The sequence below is a fragment of the Dermacentor variabilis genome, chromosome 2, assembly GCF_050947875.1.
Source record: "Dermacentor variabilis isolate Ectoservices chromosome 2, ASM5094787v1, whole genome shotgun sequence".
NCBI classification, from domain to species: Eukaryota; Metazoa; Arthropoda; class Arachnida; order Ixodida; family Ixodidae; genus Dermacentor; species Dermacentor variabilis.
The window spans coordinates 254046938-254066366 of NC_134569.1; the positions used below are offsets into that span (position 1 = coordinate 254046938).

Genomic DNA, 19429 nt, shown 5'->3' on the forward strand with positions numbered 1-19429 from the left:
ATTACTTCTCATCCTATGAACGCGTGAATGCCCACAACAAATTGGACAATACTCATAAATTGGGAAACACGGTCCTCTACCTCACGGGCGACGCGAATGTGCAGTTCTGCAATCATGAATCTGGCCTTGGCACCCGGTGTGACTTCAAGAAGAGTTTCACGCAAGTTTTCGTTCGCCCTGCGGCGCGAAAGCTTCGTGCTGAATAGCGCTTGCGCAACAGTACCCAACAGCCTGGTGAGAACTTCACAAACAACTCCTGACCTGGGGTTCGTCCACCCAGGATGCCTCGATTTCGAGCAGTTGCCAATCACGGCCTCCTGCTCAGCGCGATCATAGAGTTTATTCTTGCGGAAGTCACTCGGTAGCTGCCTCTACTTACTGCCATTCCAAGGCCTACGCCATCGTCGACTTCAAGCCTACGACAAATGATACAGGAGCAACCATCAGAGGATATTCCGTCCCCGCACGCACCGGCGCCTGCACCTATAACCTTCGCCGAAGTTGTATCGCGGACCTTGCTACCTACGTCCTTGCCACCATTGCCTGCTGTACCACCACGCCGACTTCCTCCCACGTTTGCCACCAAGTTACCAATCAGCATGGCGCACGCCCAACAATCACCCTATGTTTCTATTGTGACGTCCCTTAACAATGTACTGCCACGTACTGCAATGAACTGCTGACGCCCACCAGCTCCTTGGTCTTCACTGGTGACTTCAACGTGCATCATCAACTATAGGGAAGCACCAAGATAAGCTTCAGACAGCATAATGACGGCAGCCTAACGTATCGGTGGAGCATTTGCTTGGACTTGACTGATTTCAAGGCGCTTTGCTTCGTGCACACACAGTGTTCCTTCTATCATGCGTTTCCCTTTCTGTTCACCCTTTCCATTCCCCCTATGTAGGTTCCAAACGGGACGCTCGTCTGGTCGACTTCCCTGCCCTCTCTCTCTATCTCTCTCTCTCTTCCCTGGTCACGTGGGACGCTTCTGCAGACGTCGTTCATGGCTTGCCCGAGCTGACCATCTTACGCATTCCTCCGCCCCTCCACTGCTTTTCTTCTTGTCGCCTCCTGAACCACGTCCGACTTCTCCATGCACTGCCAATCCTCCTGCCCACGATCACCACTCACCATCCCCACGGCGCCGTTTGCTTTTCCCACTGCGTCGTCGTCCCACTCCTACCGAACAGCAGGAAAACTAGTTGACACAGTTCCCGAGGCAAGAACTGCGTCGGTGTCGAACATTACAGGCCCTCACTCTTCCGCGACGAACGTTATCGAAGTATGGGTAGACCAAATTGTTGCACATGCACTAGTCGACAGAGGAGCCATCGCTTCTGTAATTTGTAAAAACGTTGGCGCTCGCTCAGGAAATTAATGACACTGTCTGCACTGTCGCTGCGCACAGCAAGTGATCAGCGCAGTAGCCCTGTCGTTGCATGCTTTGCCCGCATCATGATAGAAAGACTCATGTACGCAGTCGAATTTTTTGTTCTGTCTGCATATTCATACGACATTAGCTTGGGCTGGGGCTTCATTTCTGAACGCAAGGCCGTTATAGAGCGTTCTCACGCCGAAGTGGAAATTTCGTTACTCCCTCACGCCCAATTAGACGATCCAGATAATTCCGTCGAGAAACTGCTTACTGCTGATTGCATTGAATTTGATAAAGGAAGCTCAACTTGGTTCTTCAATGCAATGCACCAACTTCTAAACATCTTCTAAACTTCTATGTTATCCTAAAGTTCTAAACTACATAAACTTGCTTAATACACTTGGATACTTCTACACTCAATTGCTATTGCGAGTGCCTGCACCAACTGTGCTACAGATTCCATTGCCCTTTTTACACCATCGCATATTTTTCTCCATCGACGATGTTCTCTTACCTTCGCTGTGATCACTGTCAGCTTCACTCATATGCTTGTCTCGAACGATTGTGTCTCGCTCCTATCTTTGCGTTGCGGTGAGTACCATGGACGTATTGAGCCTATCGACTCGGTGACCATCTTCGATGCACTCCTGAATGGCACCTGCTCCACTGCTCTACTAGCTCCCTGCTAACGCCGGACGTCTTCGAGAGCAATATAGACGCTCTCCTAAGCCCTAATAAGCGTTCCAAGCTCCGCAACCTGCTTCTCAAGTATGCCCTCACATTCGACTCCCTACAAGGGACGTTGGGCCGCACATCGGCTATCACGAGATCGATACGGGCACCGACGATACGCTGCGCCAGCGACCTTATCGCGTATGATCCACGGTGCGCCGTTTTATTGAAGAGCAAGTAAGCGATATGCTTCAGCAGGCAGTTCATTCTTCCATAATTCTCTAAGCGTCCCCTGTAGTCCATGTAAAGAAGAAAATCTCAGTTTCCTTTCAATCTGTGAAGAAGCATGACCAGCGAAGCTTGTATGTGGGCCCCTTAATGGCGAACTGCACCTCCGCTGCGCATCGGCCGGGCATTGCACTATCTTCGGGATCGGCCCTCGTAAGGGGAGTGCTTAAGAGGAAGCTTTAGCTCGGGCCCAACTCCGACCCGGCCTATTCAAATACATGTAAAACGCAAAAACGTTTTTATGAGGTCACCGCTGGACCGATTTTGATGATATTTGTTGCATTTGAAAGAGAAAGTTAAATTCTAGTGACTGTTGGAAGCGGAATATCGATTTAGGGCTTCGATTTTCTTAAAACGTCTTTCAAATATTTGACCGTTTGAAAAAATAGAAGCAAGAACTTTACAAATTCATAGCTCTGCATCAAGAACTGATATCGCGGTTCTGTAAACGGCATATATTAGATCATTCAAAGCGGACAAATTCGGTATGTCATTTTACATCTTACGTGAATGTGTTACGTTGGTTACAATGGTTTTGCAAAAGTTGTATTTCCCTATGATTATTTTTTTTATATTTATGTGTAACATATCAATTTTGTCCGCTTTAGATGTACTATTAGATGCAATTCACAGAATTGTATTATCACTTTTAGTGGTTCAGTTACGGAGTTGTAAACTTGATAGTTTCGTTTTTTGAAAATTTTCGATTTTTGCCAATTTTTAATAGAAAATTGACGACCTAACTCAAAAATTCGATACCAACAGTCACTAGATTTTAAGTTTGTCTTTTAAGTGCAACAAACCTCGTCAAATGTGGTGCAGTTGTTGCCGAGAAAAACGAATTCTCCTTTTACATGTATTTAGATAGGAGCACTCGAGCTAAAGCTTCCTCTAACGCCTGCTTCAACTTCGCCGCGGGTCGAGCCCGGCAGTGCACAATCTTCGGGATCGGCCCACGTATGGGGAGCGTTCAACCCCTGATTCACCTTCAGCGCTGGTCGGCACGGCGCTCCACTATCTTCGGGATCGGCCCACGTATGGGGAGTGCTTAATTCCTGCTTCCCCTTCGCCGCGGGTCGGCCCGGCATTTCAATATCTTCGGGATCGGCCAACGTGTGGGGAATATTCAACCCCTGATTCACCTCCGCCGCGGGTCAACACGGCATTGCACCATCTTCGGAATCGGCCCACGTATGGGGAGTGGTTAACGCCTGCTTCGCCTTCGCCACGGGTCGGTACGGCATTGTACTAACTTCGGGATTGGCCCACGCATCATCATCATCACCCTGGTTACGCGCACTGCAGGGTAAAGGCCTCCCCCATACTTCTCCAACTACCCCAGTCATGTACTAATTCGGGCCTTGTCGGCCCTGCAAACTTCTTAAACTCATCCGCCCACCTCACTTTCTGCCGACCCCTGAGACACTTCCGTTCCCTGGGAATCTAGTCCGTAATATTTAATGACCATCGGTTATCTTCCCTCCTCATTAGATTTCCTGCCCATGCCCATTTCTTTTTCTTGATTTCACCTAAGATGCCATTAACCCGCGTTTGTTACCTCACCCAATCTGCTATTTTCTTATACCTTAATGTTACACCCATCATTCTTCTTTCTATAGCTCGTTGCGTCGTCCTCAATTTAAGTAGAACCCTTTTCGTAAGCCTCCAGGTTTCTGCCCCGTACATGAGTACTCGTAAGACACAGCTGTTATACACTTTTCTCTTGCGGGATAATGGCAACCTGCTGCTCATGATCTGAGAATGCCAGCCAAACGCACACCAGCCGATTTTTATTCTTCTGATTATTTCAGTCTCATGATCCGGATCCGCGGTCACTTCCTGCCTCGCTACCTATAGTAAACTGCTGGTCTCTTCCGAGACTGTTAAACATTAGTTAATTTTCTGCAGATTAGTTTTTTGACCAACCCTTCTGCTTTGCCTCTCCAGGCGAGTGAGGATGCATTGCAATTGGTCCCCTGAGTTACAAAGCAAGGCAATATCATCAGCGAATCGCAAATTACTAAGCTATCCTCCATTACCTCTTATACCAAATTCTTCCCAATCAGTGTCTCTGGATACCTCCTGTAAGCACTCTGTGAATAGCATTGGAGAGATCGTATCTCCCTACCTGACGGCTTTATTTATCGGGATTTTGTAGCTTTTTTTATGGAGGACTGCGGTGACTGTGGAGCCGCTATAGATATCTTTCAGCATTTTTACATACGGCTTGTCTACACCCTGATTCCGTAATGCCTCCATGACTGCTGAGGTTTCGACTGAATCAAACACCTTCTTGTAATCAATGAAAGCTACATATAAGGATTGGTTATATTCCGCCCATTTCTCTATCACCTTATAGATAGTGTGAATATGGTCTATTGTTGAGTAGCCTTTACGGAATTCTGCCTGGTCCTTTTGTTGACTGTAGTCTAAGGTGCCCTTGATTTTATTTGCGATTACCTTAGTAAATACTTTGTAGGCAACGTACAGTAAGCTGCTCGGTCTATAATTTTTCAAGACTTTGTCGTCCCCTTTCTTATGGATTAGGATTACGTTAGCGTTCTTCCAAGATTCCGGTACGTTTGACGTCATGAGGCATTGCGTATACAGGGTGGCCAGTTTTTCTAGAAAAATCTGCCCACCATCCTTCAACAAATCTGCTGTTAACTCATCCTCCACAACTGCCTTCCCCCTTTGCAAAGCTCCCAAGGTTTTCTTTACTTCTTCCGGCGTTGCTTGTGGGATTTCAAAATCCTTTTGACTATTCTCTCTTCCATTATCGTTCTGGGTGCCACTGATATTGTACAAATCTCTATAGAGCTCCTCAGCCACTTGAACTATCTGATCCATATTAGTAATGGTATTGCCGGCTTTGGCTCTTAACGCATAGATCTGATTCGTGCCAATTCCAGGTTTCTTCTTCACTGCTTTTAGGCTTCCTCCGTTCCTGAGAGCATGTTCAATTCTATGGATATTATATTTCCTTATGTCAGTCGTCTTACGCCTGTTGATTAACTTCGAAAGTTCTGCCAGTTCTATTCTAGCTGTAGGGTTAGAGGCTTTCATACATTGGCGTTTCTTGATCAGATCATTCGTCTCCTGCGATAGCTTACTGGCATCCTGTCTAACGGAATTACCGCTGACTTGTATTGCACACTCCTTAATGATGCCCATAAGATTATCGTTCATATCTTCAACACTAAAATCCTCTTCCTGAGTTAAAGCCGAATACCTGTCATGTAGCTTGATCCGGAATTCCTCAATTTTCCCTCTTACCGCTAACTGATTGATCGGCTTTTTATGTACGAGTTTCTTGAGTTCCTTCCTCTCAAGTATGGCCAATTCGTGTTCTTACCATCCTAACATCTAAGCCATCCATCAGGCCCAAGTATGGGTCGTGTTCAACCCCTGCTTCACCTCCGCCGCGGGTAGACCCGGCATTCCATTATCTTCGGGGTCGGCCCACGTATGGAGAGTGGTTAACGCCTGCTTCACCTCCGCCGTGCGGTTGGCCGGTATTGCACAATCTTCGAGTTCGGCCCAAGTGTGCGGAGTGCTTAACGCCTGCTTCACCTTCGCCGCGGGTCCGCCCAGCAATGACCTGTCTTCGGGATCGGCACACGCATGGGGAGTGCTTAGCCCCTGCTTCCTCTCCACCGCGGGTTGACACGGCATTGCAATATCTTCGGGATCGGTCCCCATATGGGGACTGCTTAATGCATGCTTCACCTCGGCCGCCGGTCGGGCCGATATTGCACTACCTTCAGGATGGGCCCGCGTATGGGGAGTGCTTAACATCTGCTTCCTCTCCGCCGCCGGTTGTGCCGGTATATCACTATCTTCGGGATCGGCCAACGTATGGGGAGTGCTTAGCATCTGCTGCCCCTCCGCCGCGGGGCGGCCCGGTAATAAACTACCTTCGGCATCGGCACACGTGTGGGGAGTGCTTAACGCCTGCTTCCCTGCCGCCGTGGGTGTACCGGGCATTGCATTACCGTCAGGATCGGCCCACGTGTGGGGAATGCTTAAAATCCACTGCACATCCGCCGCGAGTCTACCCAGCATTCCACTACCTTCAGGATCGGCCACCATATGGGGAGTGCTTAACATCTGCTTCACCTCCGCCGCAGGTCTACGCGGAATTTCACTACCTTCAGGATCGGCCCACGTATGGGGAGTCTTTAACGCCTGCTTCACTTCCGCCGCGGTTTGGCCAGGGAACGCTTACCGGGAAGGCTTCAGAGCCAGCACGAGAAGCATGCGCACTTGACACCTATTCCCCATAAAACAAAGTGGGCGCTAAGCACGTGAAATACTAGAGCAGCATGCGTGTCTATCGGGGCATTATGGATTCTTATTGGCTGCCTGAGGATTAAGTTTCTGTGTTTGTCATTAGAAAGGTCAAGTATATGTATGCATGTTTCCCAAATCGAAGAAACCTGCCAAAATGAAGGTGCTCGACCAAACAGTCCCCAGTCGTCGCAGACGCAGGCAATGCGTAAAGGGCTTTGTTTCGCTAGTGGCTGCTGATAAAATTATTTCAGTGCGGATACTTTTCCTCGTCTTGACCGAGCCAGGATGGGATCAGAAAATCACCGTGGAAAAAGGAGTGAAGCGCAAACTACGGACGCGAGGCTGCGCGCGAAAATTGTGTTCACCCGCTATACGTAGGCGGTCCAAGTTGCAGCTCAGAGAGAATCTAGAGAGGATAATCCAGAGACAGGCCTATGGGGCTGAAGGAAGCGAAGCGCACCTACACTCAAGCGTATACGCGTGCGCAATGGGCGAGTGCACTAATTATCTACGGACTTATGATGAGCTAGATATCTCGCAGGGTTGTAATACGCGCGTTAGGAGGGCGCAAACGTTCAAGAATGTCACGCAGCTCAGTCCGTGTGTCGTGTCGAGTGTTAATAGCAACTTTATCACAAGGAGGAACAGCCACACACGACGTCGATGCATGCGACAGTGGATAGAGCTTAGGGGACGCAAGCCGCACCCCAGCGTCGGGAGAATGCGGGGCGTCGTGTGAAAGAGCCCAGAGTAAGCTTCCCTAAAAGAGACTCCACAGCTCTCGGTTACCTGTTCCCTGGGGTTGTTCGGTGACTGTCCCGTCTTGGCATCGTAGTGGGCCCGGTGGAAGGGCATGTATCGCTGGCCCGTGCACTTGCTGTCGTACATTTCATCACAGCGGCTGATAGGAATCCGGTGAAACTCGATGGGGCAGCCTGGCTCACTCGCCATCAAGATTTCCGATGAAATCACCTGGCCTGCGAGACAACAATGGTGCTCACGTAAGCGCGCTGCACTCGACGCGAGGCTGGCAACGCGTGATGTCAGCGGTTGTTGTGGAGAGGGCCTCCGAAGCGCGTCCATGAACACGTGGCTGCTCTGAGTGCTATTCGCGGCACGATACGAAAATAAAAAGACGCTGGTTCCCTGTGTAGCAGAAACGTCTGCCAGGGTGCTGTGCACAGTACACTAGCAAATTATCTCTAGAATGCTTCGCACCGCTCTGCAGGCCTCCTGTGCAATACCAGTGGTGAAAGAATATTTGCCGCAAAGGGAACAGATGCAGAAAGGAAGTTAGATTGACGACGACGCCCTCTTTGCGACAGATATGCCTTTCAGCAAATAGCAACAAATATCAAGCAGTTCCCGTGATCACTGACGCCTCCATTTAACTCCTTCCAAAGACGCCGGCATCACCACATATTGTTAATACGTGAGCAGAGTGCTACTTCTGAGGAGGCGCTACCTCCATTGCATATCTACGCAACCTCGCTCCCTGCGCCTACGATGCCTTCCAGACTGCAAGCGGCTAGCGACGTGAGTTTTTCCACCTCGAGCAAGTAGAAATGAAATGTGAAAGGGCGATCGACGCAGTAGACGTTGCGGCACGTAATGCTTTTGTTAGCCGGAAAAGCATTTACTTCGTACCTCGGTTCTGCACATATCGTCGTTTCGTGAGAAGTGCGGCCACCTGAATAGCTTAGTGGCTATGACGTTGCGCTGCTAAGCCTGAGGTTACGGGTCAGGTTAAGATATCCCCTTTTGATGAGGCTCGTGTAGTTTGTGCACGTTGAAGAAGACCTGAAAATTATGCCGAGGTGCGCCGCTAAGCGATTCCTCATAATCGGATCCTGGTTCTGGCATGTAAAACACCAGAATCATTCTTTTTTTCAAAGTAGGGTACCATGTTCGCCATAAATAGCCATGTATATTTTATCTCACACTTTTATTTAAGTATGGTGGTCAAGGGTAACGCTGGCTATCCATAGAAAAATACTTTTTTTAAGTGTGTTTAGTATAGATATATTTTATTTAATGGGAAATCTCTGCAGTTTTGTAACAGATTAGCCTGGGAATTTTTAATCGTCCAACGAAAGTGTGAAGGTGTCCTATTTTTCTATTAAGAAGAATACGTTTTGGGAGTGGAAGAAACGTACATCGCTGGTTGCTGCTGCGTACACCGGACCGTAGATTATTTTTTATATAGACCTGGCCGAAATGAAATTTCTGAGGAGAGAGCGGGATATTCATGGAAATTGCTCTTTATTCCTACTAAGAAACAAAAAGTCCTATGACACGATAAGAGTGCCGTATAAGCATTTATTATCGCTTTATTAGCTGAAATATTAAAACAACGCAGCAAAAACGAAAAAATAATGGAGAGGAGGGCTTTAGGATACCAGTGCACATATTATTGTTACTGTACACCTAGGTGGTAGTGATAAGCGAGGCTCATAGCACCAAAAATTCGCGCGCCAATACCGCGGCGCGATGACGAGGCACGCAGTAGCGGGGGGGCCTCTTGTATTAAGCGGCTGGGGTTTCTTAGCAAGAGCCCAACGCGAGGCACTCGATCGCTCTTGCATTCCGCCGCCGGGTTCGACAGAGCGCCCGCAACGGCCGCGGGCTTCGCCTGCGTGCACGTCTTGAAACGCCTTTCCATTACGTTGTGGTTCTTTGTTCTCTACAATCGAGACGACCAGCTGTGGCGGCTCATTGAACGGGCGCTATGCCTCTGTTGTTGCGAACCCTGTTCCACTGGCCCTAATGTAGAGGAAGAACCGAGTGCGAGGATCAGGAAAGAAGAATGTGGAATGCATGGCGCGTCCCGAAGCTTTATTAACCACTGTGGAAGCGGCACATGTAAGTTTCCAAGCATTTCCACGTATGTCTATTCATTTCACTATAAACGTTATGAAATGTTTCATGCAGGCTTGGCAAGTGCTCTGTTAATGTGTTGCTTTGTTATTGTTTACATTCTTGTCACGATTTCTTCGTCGAGTCACGGGCAATATCTTGTTACCCTCCGCATGTCTATCAAGTAGGAGTGGTGCGTACGCTTATACGAACCACTTTGGAAATTTTATCCATGCCCTTGATAAACTAAATTACACACGTGGTTTTCATATGGAGGAAATTAAGCGTAGGCTATTGGTTATGTCTCGGCAGAGATAAGTGTGTGGATTATGTATTATGTAGTAGAACGTTTGTGACGCACTCTACAGCGTTAAAGATGTATTTAACGAAACAAGTATAACGTTTTCTGGCAATGATTACAGAATTAAAACTGACAGGAAAATAAATTTCGGCATACCTGGCTGTCAATACGGCTGATTTGTATGCCAAGTTTAAAGTGTGGGTGTAATTACGGTCTTCGCATTAAATTACTTATGTACGTCCTTGAAAGCGCTATACAGGGGTTACATGCGATGGTTTCAAGGTGTTTTCGGTGATGTCAACGCCGTACCTCGTTTATATTTCATGTAAACAGGGAGCACATTATGGATGATGTGCCGCCAAACTGATGTATTCGTGCGTTATTTCTGGGATTTGTAGCTGACTACTGAATGATGGTTTTCCCCGTCTTTTTTTTTTTTTCATACGTAATGCGATGCTTGCTCCGGTGTTGTCGGTTAACTAAACTTGGTACTGAGTGTTGATAACGATTATCACATGAATAATGTGATGGCAGCGTTTAATATGTGTAGTTTACCTAACAAATCAATTATACAAGCCCTCAACGAACACGTGCTTAAAGGGACACTAAAGCGAAACAATAAATCAGTTTAGACTAATGAAGCATTCTTTGAGAACCCTGCAGGCAGTCATTTCAATAAAATAGTTTATTAGATGAGAAAATGAAAGTCGAAGTATCAGTATTTGAATTTCGCGCCGAAACCTCAGCGCCGGAACGTCAGCGTGACGTCAGGGATTCCAAAGAATGTTTTTGCATTTGGGCCGCGTTGGCTGAATGAAGGTTCCCTAAACTTGCCATGTTTAATTTTTGGTTCCTTTAGAACACAATGTAATCAATCTGTACCGCTACATATAATTAGTAGGTCCTAGAAGATGACATAAAAATCCAAGACGCCACAGCCACCAGGTGCGGGAATTTAAGTAGGCGTCGCCACCTGTATTTAGTTCTTGCGCTTTTTCTGGCTTACCAAACGTCTTATGGTTGTAAGAGGGGTGCTTTTGGTGTTGTACAACGGTAATTAACTGATGCAGAAGAAATCATTTTTCACTTTAGTGTCCCTTTAACGAACCGTGCTTGCCTGCTGTTGTTCGTGAGCTAAATCCGGCACCAAGGTTGGTGCCGTAGGAGCATTGGCCACAAGTGGGCCCTTCGCGGCCTTGGATCGCAGCCGAGCGGCGCCGGGCACTCACCGAAGAAGACGAAGAGCACCGTGACGTTCCTGGAGGAAGGCAGCCCGTCCTCCCCCTTGAACAGCTGCTGGCTGAGGGAGCGCGCGCTCGGCCGCCCCTCGGCGATCATGTAGACGCCGTCCGCGTACGAAGAAGGCGCCTTGCGCACCAGCTGGCTCTCTGCGAGCAAGCGCGGGTTTCGTGCGTGTCGCATGCATGTTCTTCGTTACGCAACATAGCAGCAAGGTACACTTATGCTGGCGCATTCATGTATTCCGTTGCGACGATTTTGCAATATGGAAGCAGCCTCCATCATCCATAATGTGTACTGCAGTGGCTACATTTTGCTTTCATTGTTTATTGGAAGCACTGTATCGTTTGTCTTTTTTGTAATATGAACACTACCGACCCTGCCATTTTAGTACAATGCTCTATTGCTTGTATACTATGAGTATACATTTTCCCACTGTCTAATAATAATGTATGTCTATCAAGTTTTGTTATATGCCCTATATACTCCTTTAATCCTTCTGTAACGCCCCCCTTACCCAATACCTCATACGAGGCCTGAAAGGTCATTTTAAATAAATAAGAAAAACCGCGTAACAGTGACACAGTTTGGATAGGTCTCCGTTGAGCCTGATCACTACAATCACCAACTTCAAAATACGGAACAGGATGTGCGCATGGTGCGTGCATACATCGTAACCAGGTGGCAATCTATGTGGGCGACGAGAGAGAGAACCATAAACGTTAAATGTGGAGCACGTTGCTGACTACCATTGACTTTTCTTTGTAGGTAACAAGGTTAATTCAGGAGCCTATAAGTTAGTCTAGGCATTTATAAGTTTCACGAGCATTTTTATAGCTATATTAATAGAAACATAGTAATACCTCCAAAAGCAGCAGCCCCGTGTTGTAGACGGCTCGTTCCCTCCCGTGGCTTGCCTTATAGTGCAATAGAGCACTGTTAGGGAAATTAAGATTTGGCTCAGTGTTGATGCGCGAACGCTTGTATCGTCAAAGACGTGCGGACATTTATTGTGTCACTGAATAAGCGGCACAAGATCTACTGGCACAATAAATTTAGCCGAAAGTGTTCGCTTGGTGTGTGTTGTTCTCTTACGTCCGAGTGTTTCTTGTTGCGCAATAATTCTTCATTAGGTGAGAAGTTTTACAGCACAAGAAATGAAGCCGTGATAAAATTGCACACTATCATTGTTTTCATAAGCATGCTTTTAGTGAGGAGGGTCTAAGTGTTGGTAACGAAAAAGCAAAAGCTTGTAGCACCTCCACAAAGTACCGACGCTCATTCGGTTCTCAGCTAGAGGGAACGCGCCCGGCTAGGCAACAGACAGCTTATCTACATGTAAAACTCTTGCTTGGGCTAGTTGGTTCATGCTTGAATTAGTAAAGACAAGGCGCAGAAGACCAGTACTCAACAGGAACAAAAGCGGCGGTCCTGTCGTTTGTGTTCTTGAGTCCTGGTCTTCTGCGCCTTGCTTTTGCTAATTCAAGCTTATCTACCCTTTTGAAATTAAATTTAATCACAGGAGCCCACTTTCACTGCTCCAATGTAAGGAGGCAACTTGGGCTGGCGGAGACGATTAGGCGGACAGGGCAAGCACTGAATAGGCCATCTGTGTCATAACTGAAAAATTGCTCACACAGATATGCTTTTTCGCGTGTAGACAAAGCAATGAATAGCTCGCAAAAAAAGTCGCAGTATCGTCCGAAAGGTGGAGCGTCGATTGCGATAGCAAATTAGTAAGGAGCTCTACGAAGATAGTAGGTTTTCCAGCCTCACGCACTTTGAAGCATTCGCGTGCTAACAGAATTAACAAGCATGAAGTCACGTCCCCAAGGGTACATGAACATATCGCATTCGATGAGTGCAGACGGTCCTGTCAAAACGCTGGTGTAAGCAACGCGGCAGCAGCAGCGAGCGAACTGACCGTCGTGGGGTCCATCGCTTGAAGGGACGAGTGGCGGGAACACTACTCGCAAAAGCTATGAGGCGTCTGCAGATCCCTTTCCAGAAACGGGGCTCGCGACTGCGCGTGGCCGGCAAAGTACGCAAAGTACGCACTTGTTGGCAGAGTCGCGCCACCCCCCCCCCCTCGTTCCCGCACTGCCTCCCTGCTTTCCTCCATATATGGCGCTCGACAATGGTCCGCGATCGTCAGTTCCCCTTGCGTCCGATCGCGAAATGCGCAGTTTCCGCCGGAGCAACACGCAGTGCCTCCCCGCCCCCAATCCCCCTCGGCCTTTCACGCGACGGAAGACTGCGCATCCGCTCTCCGCTTTTATTCTGCACGCAAGCCTGATAGAGTCGCGATCGTCAGCCAATGTCTCCTTTACAAGATGCCCGCCGCGTTGCTCGCTTTCCCATTGTAGCGGCGGTTTCCTTAGTTCAGCATAAATTGCGTGAGGCGGCGCTAGTTGCCCTTTCAACTTCCGGCGGATGCGGCAGCGGCAGATGAATGCTTCCGCCAGTGCGTTAGATGCGCGGCGTCTGTTAGCGAGCGTTATCACGGGCCTCCGAGACGATGACAGATGTCATGGTAATCTCAGACGCTGCAGCACGTGATCTAAGTTGCAGGCGTTCGCCATGAGAGGCGCTCGTTGCCTTTTCGCGGAGACGAGAAAAGGGAGAGGGCACGGAACCGAGTTTACCGAACAACGCGGTAGGCATCTAGTAAAGAAGGCATTGCGTCAGCATAAGACGCGCGGCGACGGTGTTATCGTCCTTGGACTTTATACGGTACATCACGGCGATGGTGACGGTAAAAATGCTTCTGGACTTTCCCTATAATTGATAATGCGATAGTATACTTCTCTCAGGTTCGCGGTTCTTTCAATGTTTATATCAACTTGATCTTCGTCATTCTTTGTCACTTCAGGCTCGTACTTTATCACCATCGATCAACCGTCAAACATTTAGTGATTGTTGTTCTTTTTCGCGTCCTTGCAATTTCTGTTTTAAGCTAGCGCTCTTGTTGTACATGTTTGTTTCCGTCCGGTGTGTTTCGCGCTAGGTTGACCTGATGAATTTATCCCATTTCTCAGCTGCCATCTATAAGCGAATTTTCATGGCGATGACGGCTGCGCAATAAATGTGAGCGTAACACCGCCGCAAGACTGGACCGTGAGGTCGCGCACACAATGCTGCTCTTGAGTGCGCCAGTGCTGTGCCGCCCCTCGCCTTCAGTTCGCCTTCAGTCTTGCTTGCAATGTCTTGTCGTAACTAGCTCAAATCACATTGACGTTCGCTCCACAAGCTTGTGCCTCATATCACACGGCGCGACGCCGGAAACTTGTTGCCCACCAAAGCCAACAAGGCTGCGCCTGCCCATCTTTAACAGTGGTGGCAAATTTATGAAATTTTGCGCTGGTCCGGCGCTGCTACCTTGGAAGCGCCCCAAGTGCACCACCGCTCTGTTCTTCGAGAGCCTGGCATTCCGGCGACCCCATCACGACTGCAGCTATGGAGCCGAGAAAGGCCACATCCGTCGAGCTTGCCAACGGCGGCAACACACGGCAACCGCATTTTTCACGAGTGTCACTAACAGCTAGACTGCATACAGTATGCACATGTGCGACAGGTACACAGAGTGACCTCCACACTTGTTGCGCCCTCTGCATAATCACAGTCACCCCACCCCAATTCGCTATGGTATTGTTGGTGAACGAATTAGCACAAAGACGACGCACGCGGGAAGAACAGGCGAGCATGCAATCTGTAGCGCTTGTATTGTGTTTGCACTCATTTTCCTCACCAGCAAACAAAATCAACAAGCCGAACAAATCATTCTCTATCGCACCACAAATAAAGTCACTGTAGCAATTCCAAGCCCAACTTATCGAGACATTCGTGTGCGCCCCTAAGCCGACGGGGTACTAAAAAACTTGGAAGCTGTCCCATTCAGTTTAGACAAACATTAAACAGAGCAAAAGTCCAAGATAGCCAATTTTCATTCAGCACATATGCTTTACACTCAGCGACCAGGGCCTCGATGTTGACGGCAAAATAATTAATAGCTTGTAACGCTTCCCTAATGTGGCAGGCGGTTAGAACAAGCTTGGAGCCGTACTTCGTCGTAACCCTCTCAGAGGATTTCTTAACCGCCAGCTTTTCACATATCTACGTATTACATTACCAGGACAGCTGCCGCAATAAACCTGGCGGTTCATCGTTACTCAGCCACTAAAAAATTCTTATTTTAGGTAGCTATTGAATCATCGTTACCAAGATTCAAAAGCAAAGTTGCAACAGCAAACACATAATACAGATTAACGACACAATTTTCTCACCAGCCACACCCTCGATGATGGTACGGCAAGGCAGGCATGTAAAGCGCAAGAAACGGCAAAGCACACACGACGGTGTATTGCACATCTGCCACTCCGTGAGTTACTATAAAATGCACCCGCACGGAATCATGGTGGGCTAGGTGGTGTACCCCGGGCCTCTCTTTAGATCACGCACTAACATGGCATTTACGAGTACAGGATGTACTCATTAAAGCGAAAGCCTCGAGTGCCTCATGGGTCAAAAAGTCCCTTGTCCGGCGTTATCAAAAAATTGACCGTCCAGCGTTATTGCACCAAAATTCAATGGCACCATAGCTGGTGATGCCACTCACGACCATTGGTGGGACTCTACCCATGGCCTTCGATGTTAATTAAGGCACTCCAACCCAGGACTTTTGGTGGGCGTCGAACACTCAATCTTTAGTTGGACCAAAATTTAATGGCACCAAAATTGCTAGTGCTACCATTGGTAGAAGTATAACCCAAGTGTATTGGTGTTAACTATCGCGAAGGTAATTAAGACACAGGTAATTAACATATATTTAATTAAGGCCTCAAAAACATGGCATTTGGTGGGAGTAGAACACACGACCTTTGGTGTTAATCAAGGCAAAGTTAATTAATATAGAGTTATTTCAAGCAATCGAATCCACGACCTGTGGGGGGAGTGAAACCCTCCACTTGACATTTTTATTACTTTTAGTGCCTTGTTGCTCTTCATTTCACAACGCGGTAGTTTAACCGCTCGGGGCCACGACAGGGCAGCTGTGATGCCACGCTCACTTTTCATGCTTGTGCAGGTGTTGATGGTGATGCTCGGTTCACCGTTGGCCGTCGCACTGCAGCACCTGGGTTATCCATCGGAAAATACCGGCCCTAATGAAAACACCGAGCTGAATGGTTTACGTTGGATGCGCAGTCAATCATCGAGTCCGTCACCGGATCCACCACCAGTTCTGGATACGACTGCATTGCTCGGCTGGCAACATGGAACCTTATCTACGACATGCACAGTACTAAAGCACACCCATTTCGAGGGCACTTCGGGCCACGACACCGCAGCTGTGACGCCACGCTCACTTTTCATGCTTGTGCTGGCGCGCCTAAATGATGCTTTTGTTTTTCGTAACAACGATGTGTTCTTATTAGCGGTGTCGTGGCCACCCGATTCAATGAAGTGTTTTTGTGATTGTGCCTTGCATCTACGGCGCCTTTTGCTCCTTGGGGGCGACGTAGAGGCAAACCCGGGTCCCATGACGAAACCACAAGAATTTAAAACTTGATTTTGTATTCAGCACTGTTCAGAGAATAGATTCTAATAGCATATGTATTTTAGAATCTGTTAATAACGTACTACAAATCCATATCGGCATAAAAAGTGACCTAGACCAACTAAATCGACGTGTTTCTGAACTTGAAACTAAAATTATGTCCAATGTTTCTGAGAAAGTAGCACTTAACCGCGAAGAACGCTTTTCTAAAGTGCAGAATCAACTCGATGATTTCGAAAAATAATCTCAGGGCTTTTCTCAGGGGAAGCTAATGCGTACTCCTCTCCAACCCACGAAGTGAGCATCTCCAAAATAGAAAATAAGGTCGACGATTTAGAAAACCGTGCCCGCAGGTGCAATTTACTATTTTACGGGCTTTCTGACTCTGAACAGAATGAGAGATGGAAAACTTCTGAGCGCCCGGTTCAGGAATTTTGCGACAATCATCTTGGTCTGAAAGTGTCCTCAATAGCAAGAGCGCACAGACTAGGTCGTTTCTCTAACAATAAAAAGCGACCGATTATTGCAATGTTTTCCAATGACAAAGAAATTAAATTGATGCACTACTTGGCTATTGTTACAAACTAAAAGATAAACATTTGAGCATTTCGCGTGACTACGCTGAAACAGTGTGAAATAAACGCCGCAACCTTCTGCTATTTTCCAAAACAATACGAAAGGAGGACGATGGTGTGCGACTCGTGTTCAACAAGTTGTTTATTAATAATGACGTTTATATGTGCGATAGCGATCAGAAACGCGCGAAGCGAGTGTCTGCACAAGCTGCAGAATGACGATTGCCATGTGATCGCACTAACCATCAATCCACTGGACCGATATCGAGGAAGAATCACGCCCAAGGCCGCATTCCTTTTCTTTACACAAACATAAGTGTCATTTCTAAAACAGTACAGCTATCATCCATCATTGACTCATGTTCAGCACTGATAGTGATACTAACTGAAACATGGCTTACCGACACTGTCCCAATACCTGCATTGTGGAAAGCTGGACTTCATTTAACTACTTTCGATGGGACAGGAATAATCGAATAGGTGGTGGCGTTTTGGTGGCAGTGCAAAAAAATCTTTTCGCCACACGTATTCACCTTGACACTTTTTTAGAGTGTGTGGGTTTCAACAAAACCTAAAGCGGGCCTTATAATAATTGGTGCTTTTTGTCGACCTCCTGACAGAGGCAATACGTTTTCTCTTGAATTCCAACGGCTCCTTGAAATCATTACAGTTCGTTTTCCTAAATCTCTAGTACTAATTTTCGGTGATTTTAATTTCCGCGAAGTTGATTGGGCTAACCTTTGAACAGCAACCTACCTATCTGAGGCCCACAGTTTCCTGCAGTCATGTCTCGACTTTTCTTTAATACAACTTATCACCCGTGCTACGTGATGTTCGGCTACATCCGCTAATATTTGAGATTTAGTATTAACCAGTGATCCTGACGTGTGCTTCCACTTAACTCATCAAGATGGGCTATCTGATCATGATATTGTTGGGTGTGGAAAGACACAGACAGAAGAGGTTATTTACAGGCTATTTACACTGCAGCCAGGCAGCCAGGCCGACACTCGCTCGCGCCAAGCGCACCGACCAACTTCGTCGTTGTTCTCGCGGCGGCTCGTCTATTGAGCATCGCTCGATGATATCGTAATACTACCTCCCGGCGGCAAAGGCACCGCCACGGTGCTGTTAAATATCCAAGGCGCGTGGGGAGTTTTAGCGCTTGAGTCCGGCGACATGGACAATGTCACTGGTTGTCACAGCGGAGGACGTAGTGGGCGTGGCTAGAATGATTTCATAGGTGACAGCGGTCACTTTGTGGAGCACGGGATATGGGCCTATGTAACAAGAAAGGAGTTTTTTCCCATAGGTCAACTTTACGCGAAGGTGACCAAAGCAACATGAGGCACCCGGGCACAAAAGGGACATCACGGTGACGGAGGTCGTAGCGTTGCTTCCGCTTGTCTTGAGATACGTGTAGACGAGCGCGCGCAAGTTGACGAGCGTGGTCAGCATGGGCGATTGCATCACGGGTATAATCGCTAGTTGAAGCTGTGGCGGACGGAAGCACAGTGTCCAGTGGAAGCGTTGGTTCGCGGCCATACAAGAGGTAAAACGGGGAAAAGCCAGCAGTTTCAAGACGGGAAGAGTTGTATGTAATGGTAATGTAAGGTAGAGCCAGGTCCCAGTCACGGTGGTCGTCGGAAACATATTTGGATAGCATGCCTGTAAGGGTGCGGTTCAAGCGCTCAGTGAGGCCGTTCGTTCGGCCGTGGTAGGAGGTGGTAAATTTATGCCGTGTTGAGCAGGCACGCGTGATGTCAATGACTTTGGCCAAAAACCTACGGCCACAGTCTGTTAGCAATTGACGCGGAGCACCATGCATCAAAATATCATGTAGAAGGAAGTCCGCAACATCAGTTGCGCAACTGGTCGGAAGAGCGCGGGTTATGGTGTAGCGGGTCGCGTAGTCAGCCACGACTGCAACCCCCATGTTTCCTGATGTAGATTCAGGAAATAGGCCGAAAAGGTCTAAGCCAATACGATGGAAGGGCTCGGCAGGGATGTCGAGCGGCTGCACGTAACCAGACGGGAGCTGGGAAGGCTTCTGGCGTCATTGGCAAAGTTCGCAAACGGCGACGTAACGTCGTACGGAACGGGCAAGGCCCGGCCAGAAAAAACGGCGACATACATGGTCATAGGTTCGAGATACGCCGAGGTGTCCTGCCGTTGGTGCGTCGTGAAGCTCTTCTAGAATGGCTGAGCAGAGGTGTTTAGGTATTACAAGCAGGAACTCAGAGCCGTCCGGACGAAGGTTACGACGTTACAGA

At 47.9% G+C, this 19429-nt stretch overlaps 1 protein-coding gene across 1 annotated transcript in view; it reads right to left on the reverse strand.

Moving 5' to 3' along the window:
* Positions 1–19429, reverse strand: part of Duox (dual oxidase) — a 389750-nt gene that overhangs the window by 255195 nt on the left and 115126 nt on the right. Inside the window, exons 3-4 of the mRNA XM_075682845.1 lie at positions 11018–11176; positions 7421–7608 (exon numbers count right to left, since the gene is read on the reverse strand). Of these exons, the coding sequence (XP_075538960.1) occupies positions 7421–7608; positions 11018–11176 (347 nt within the window). The remainder of the gene's footprint in view (positions 1–7420; positions 7609–11017; positions 11177–19429) is intronic.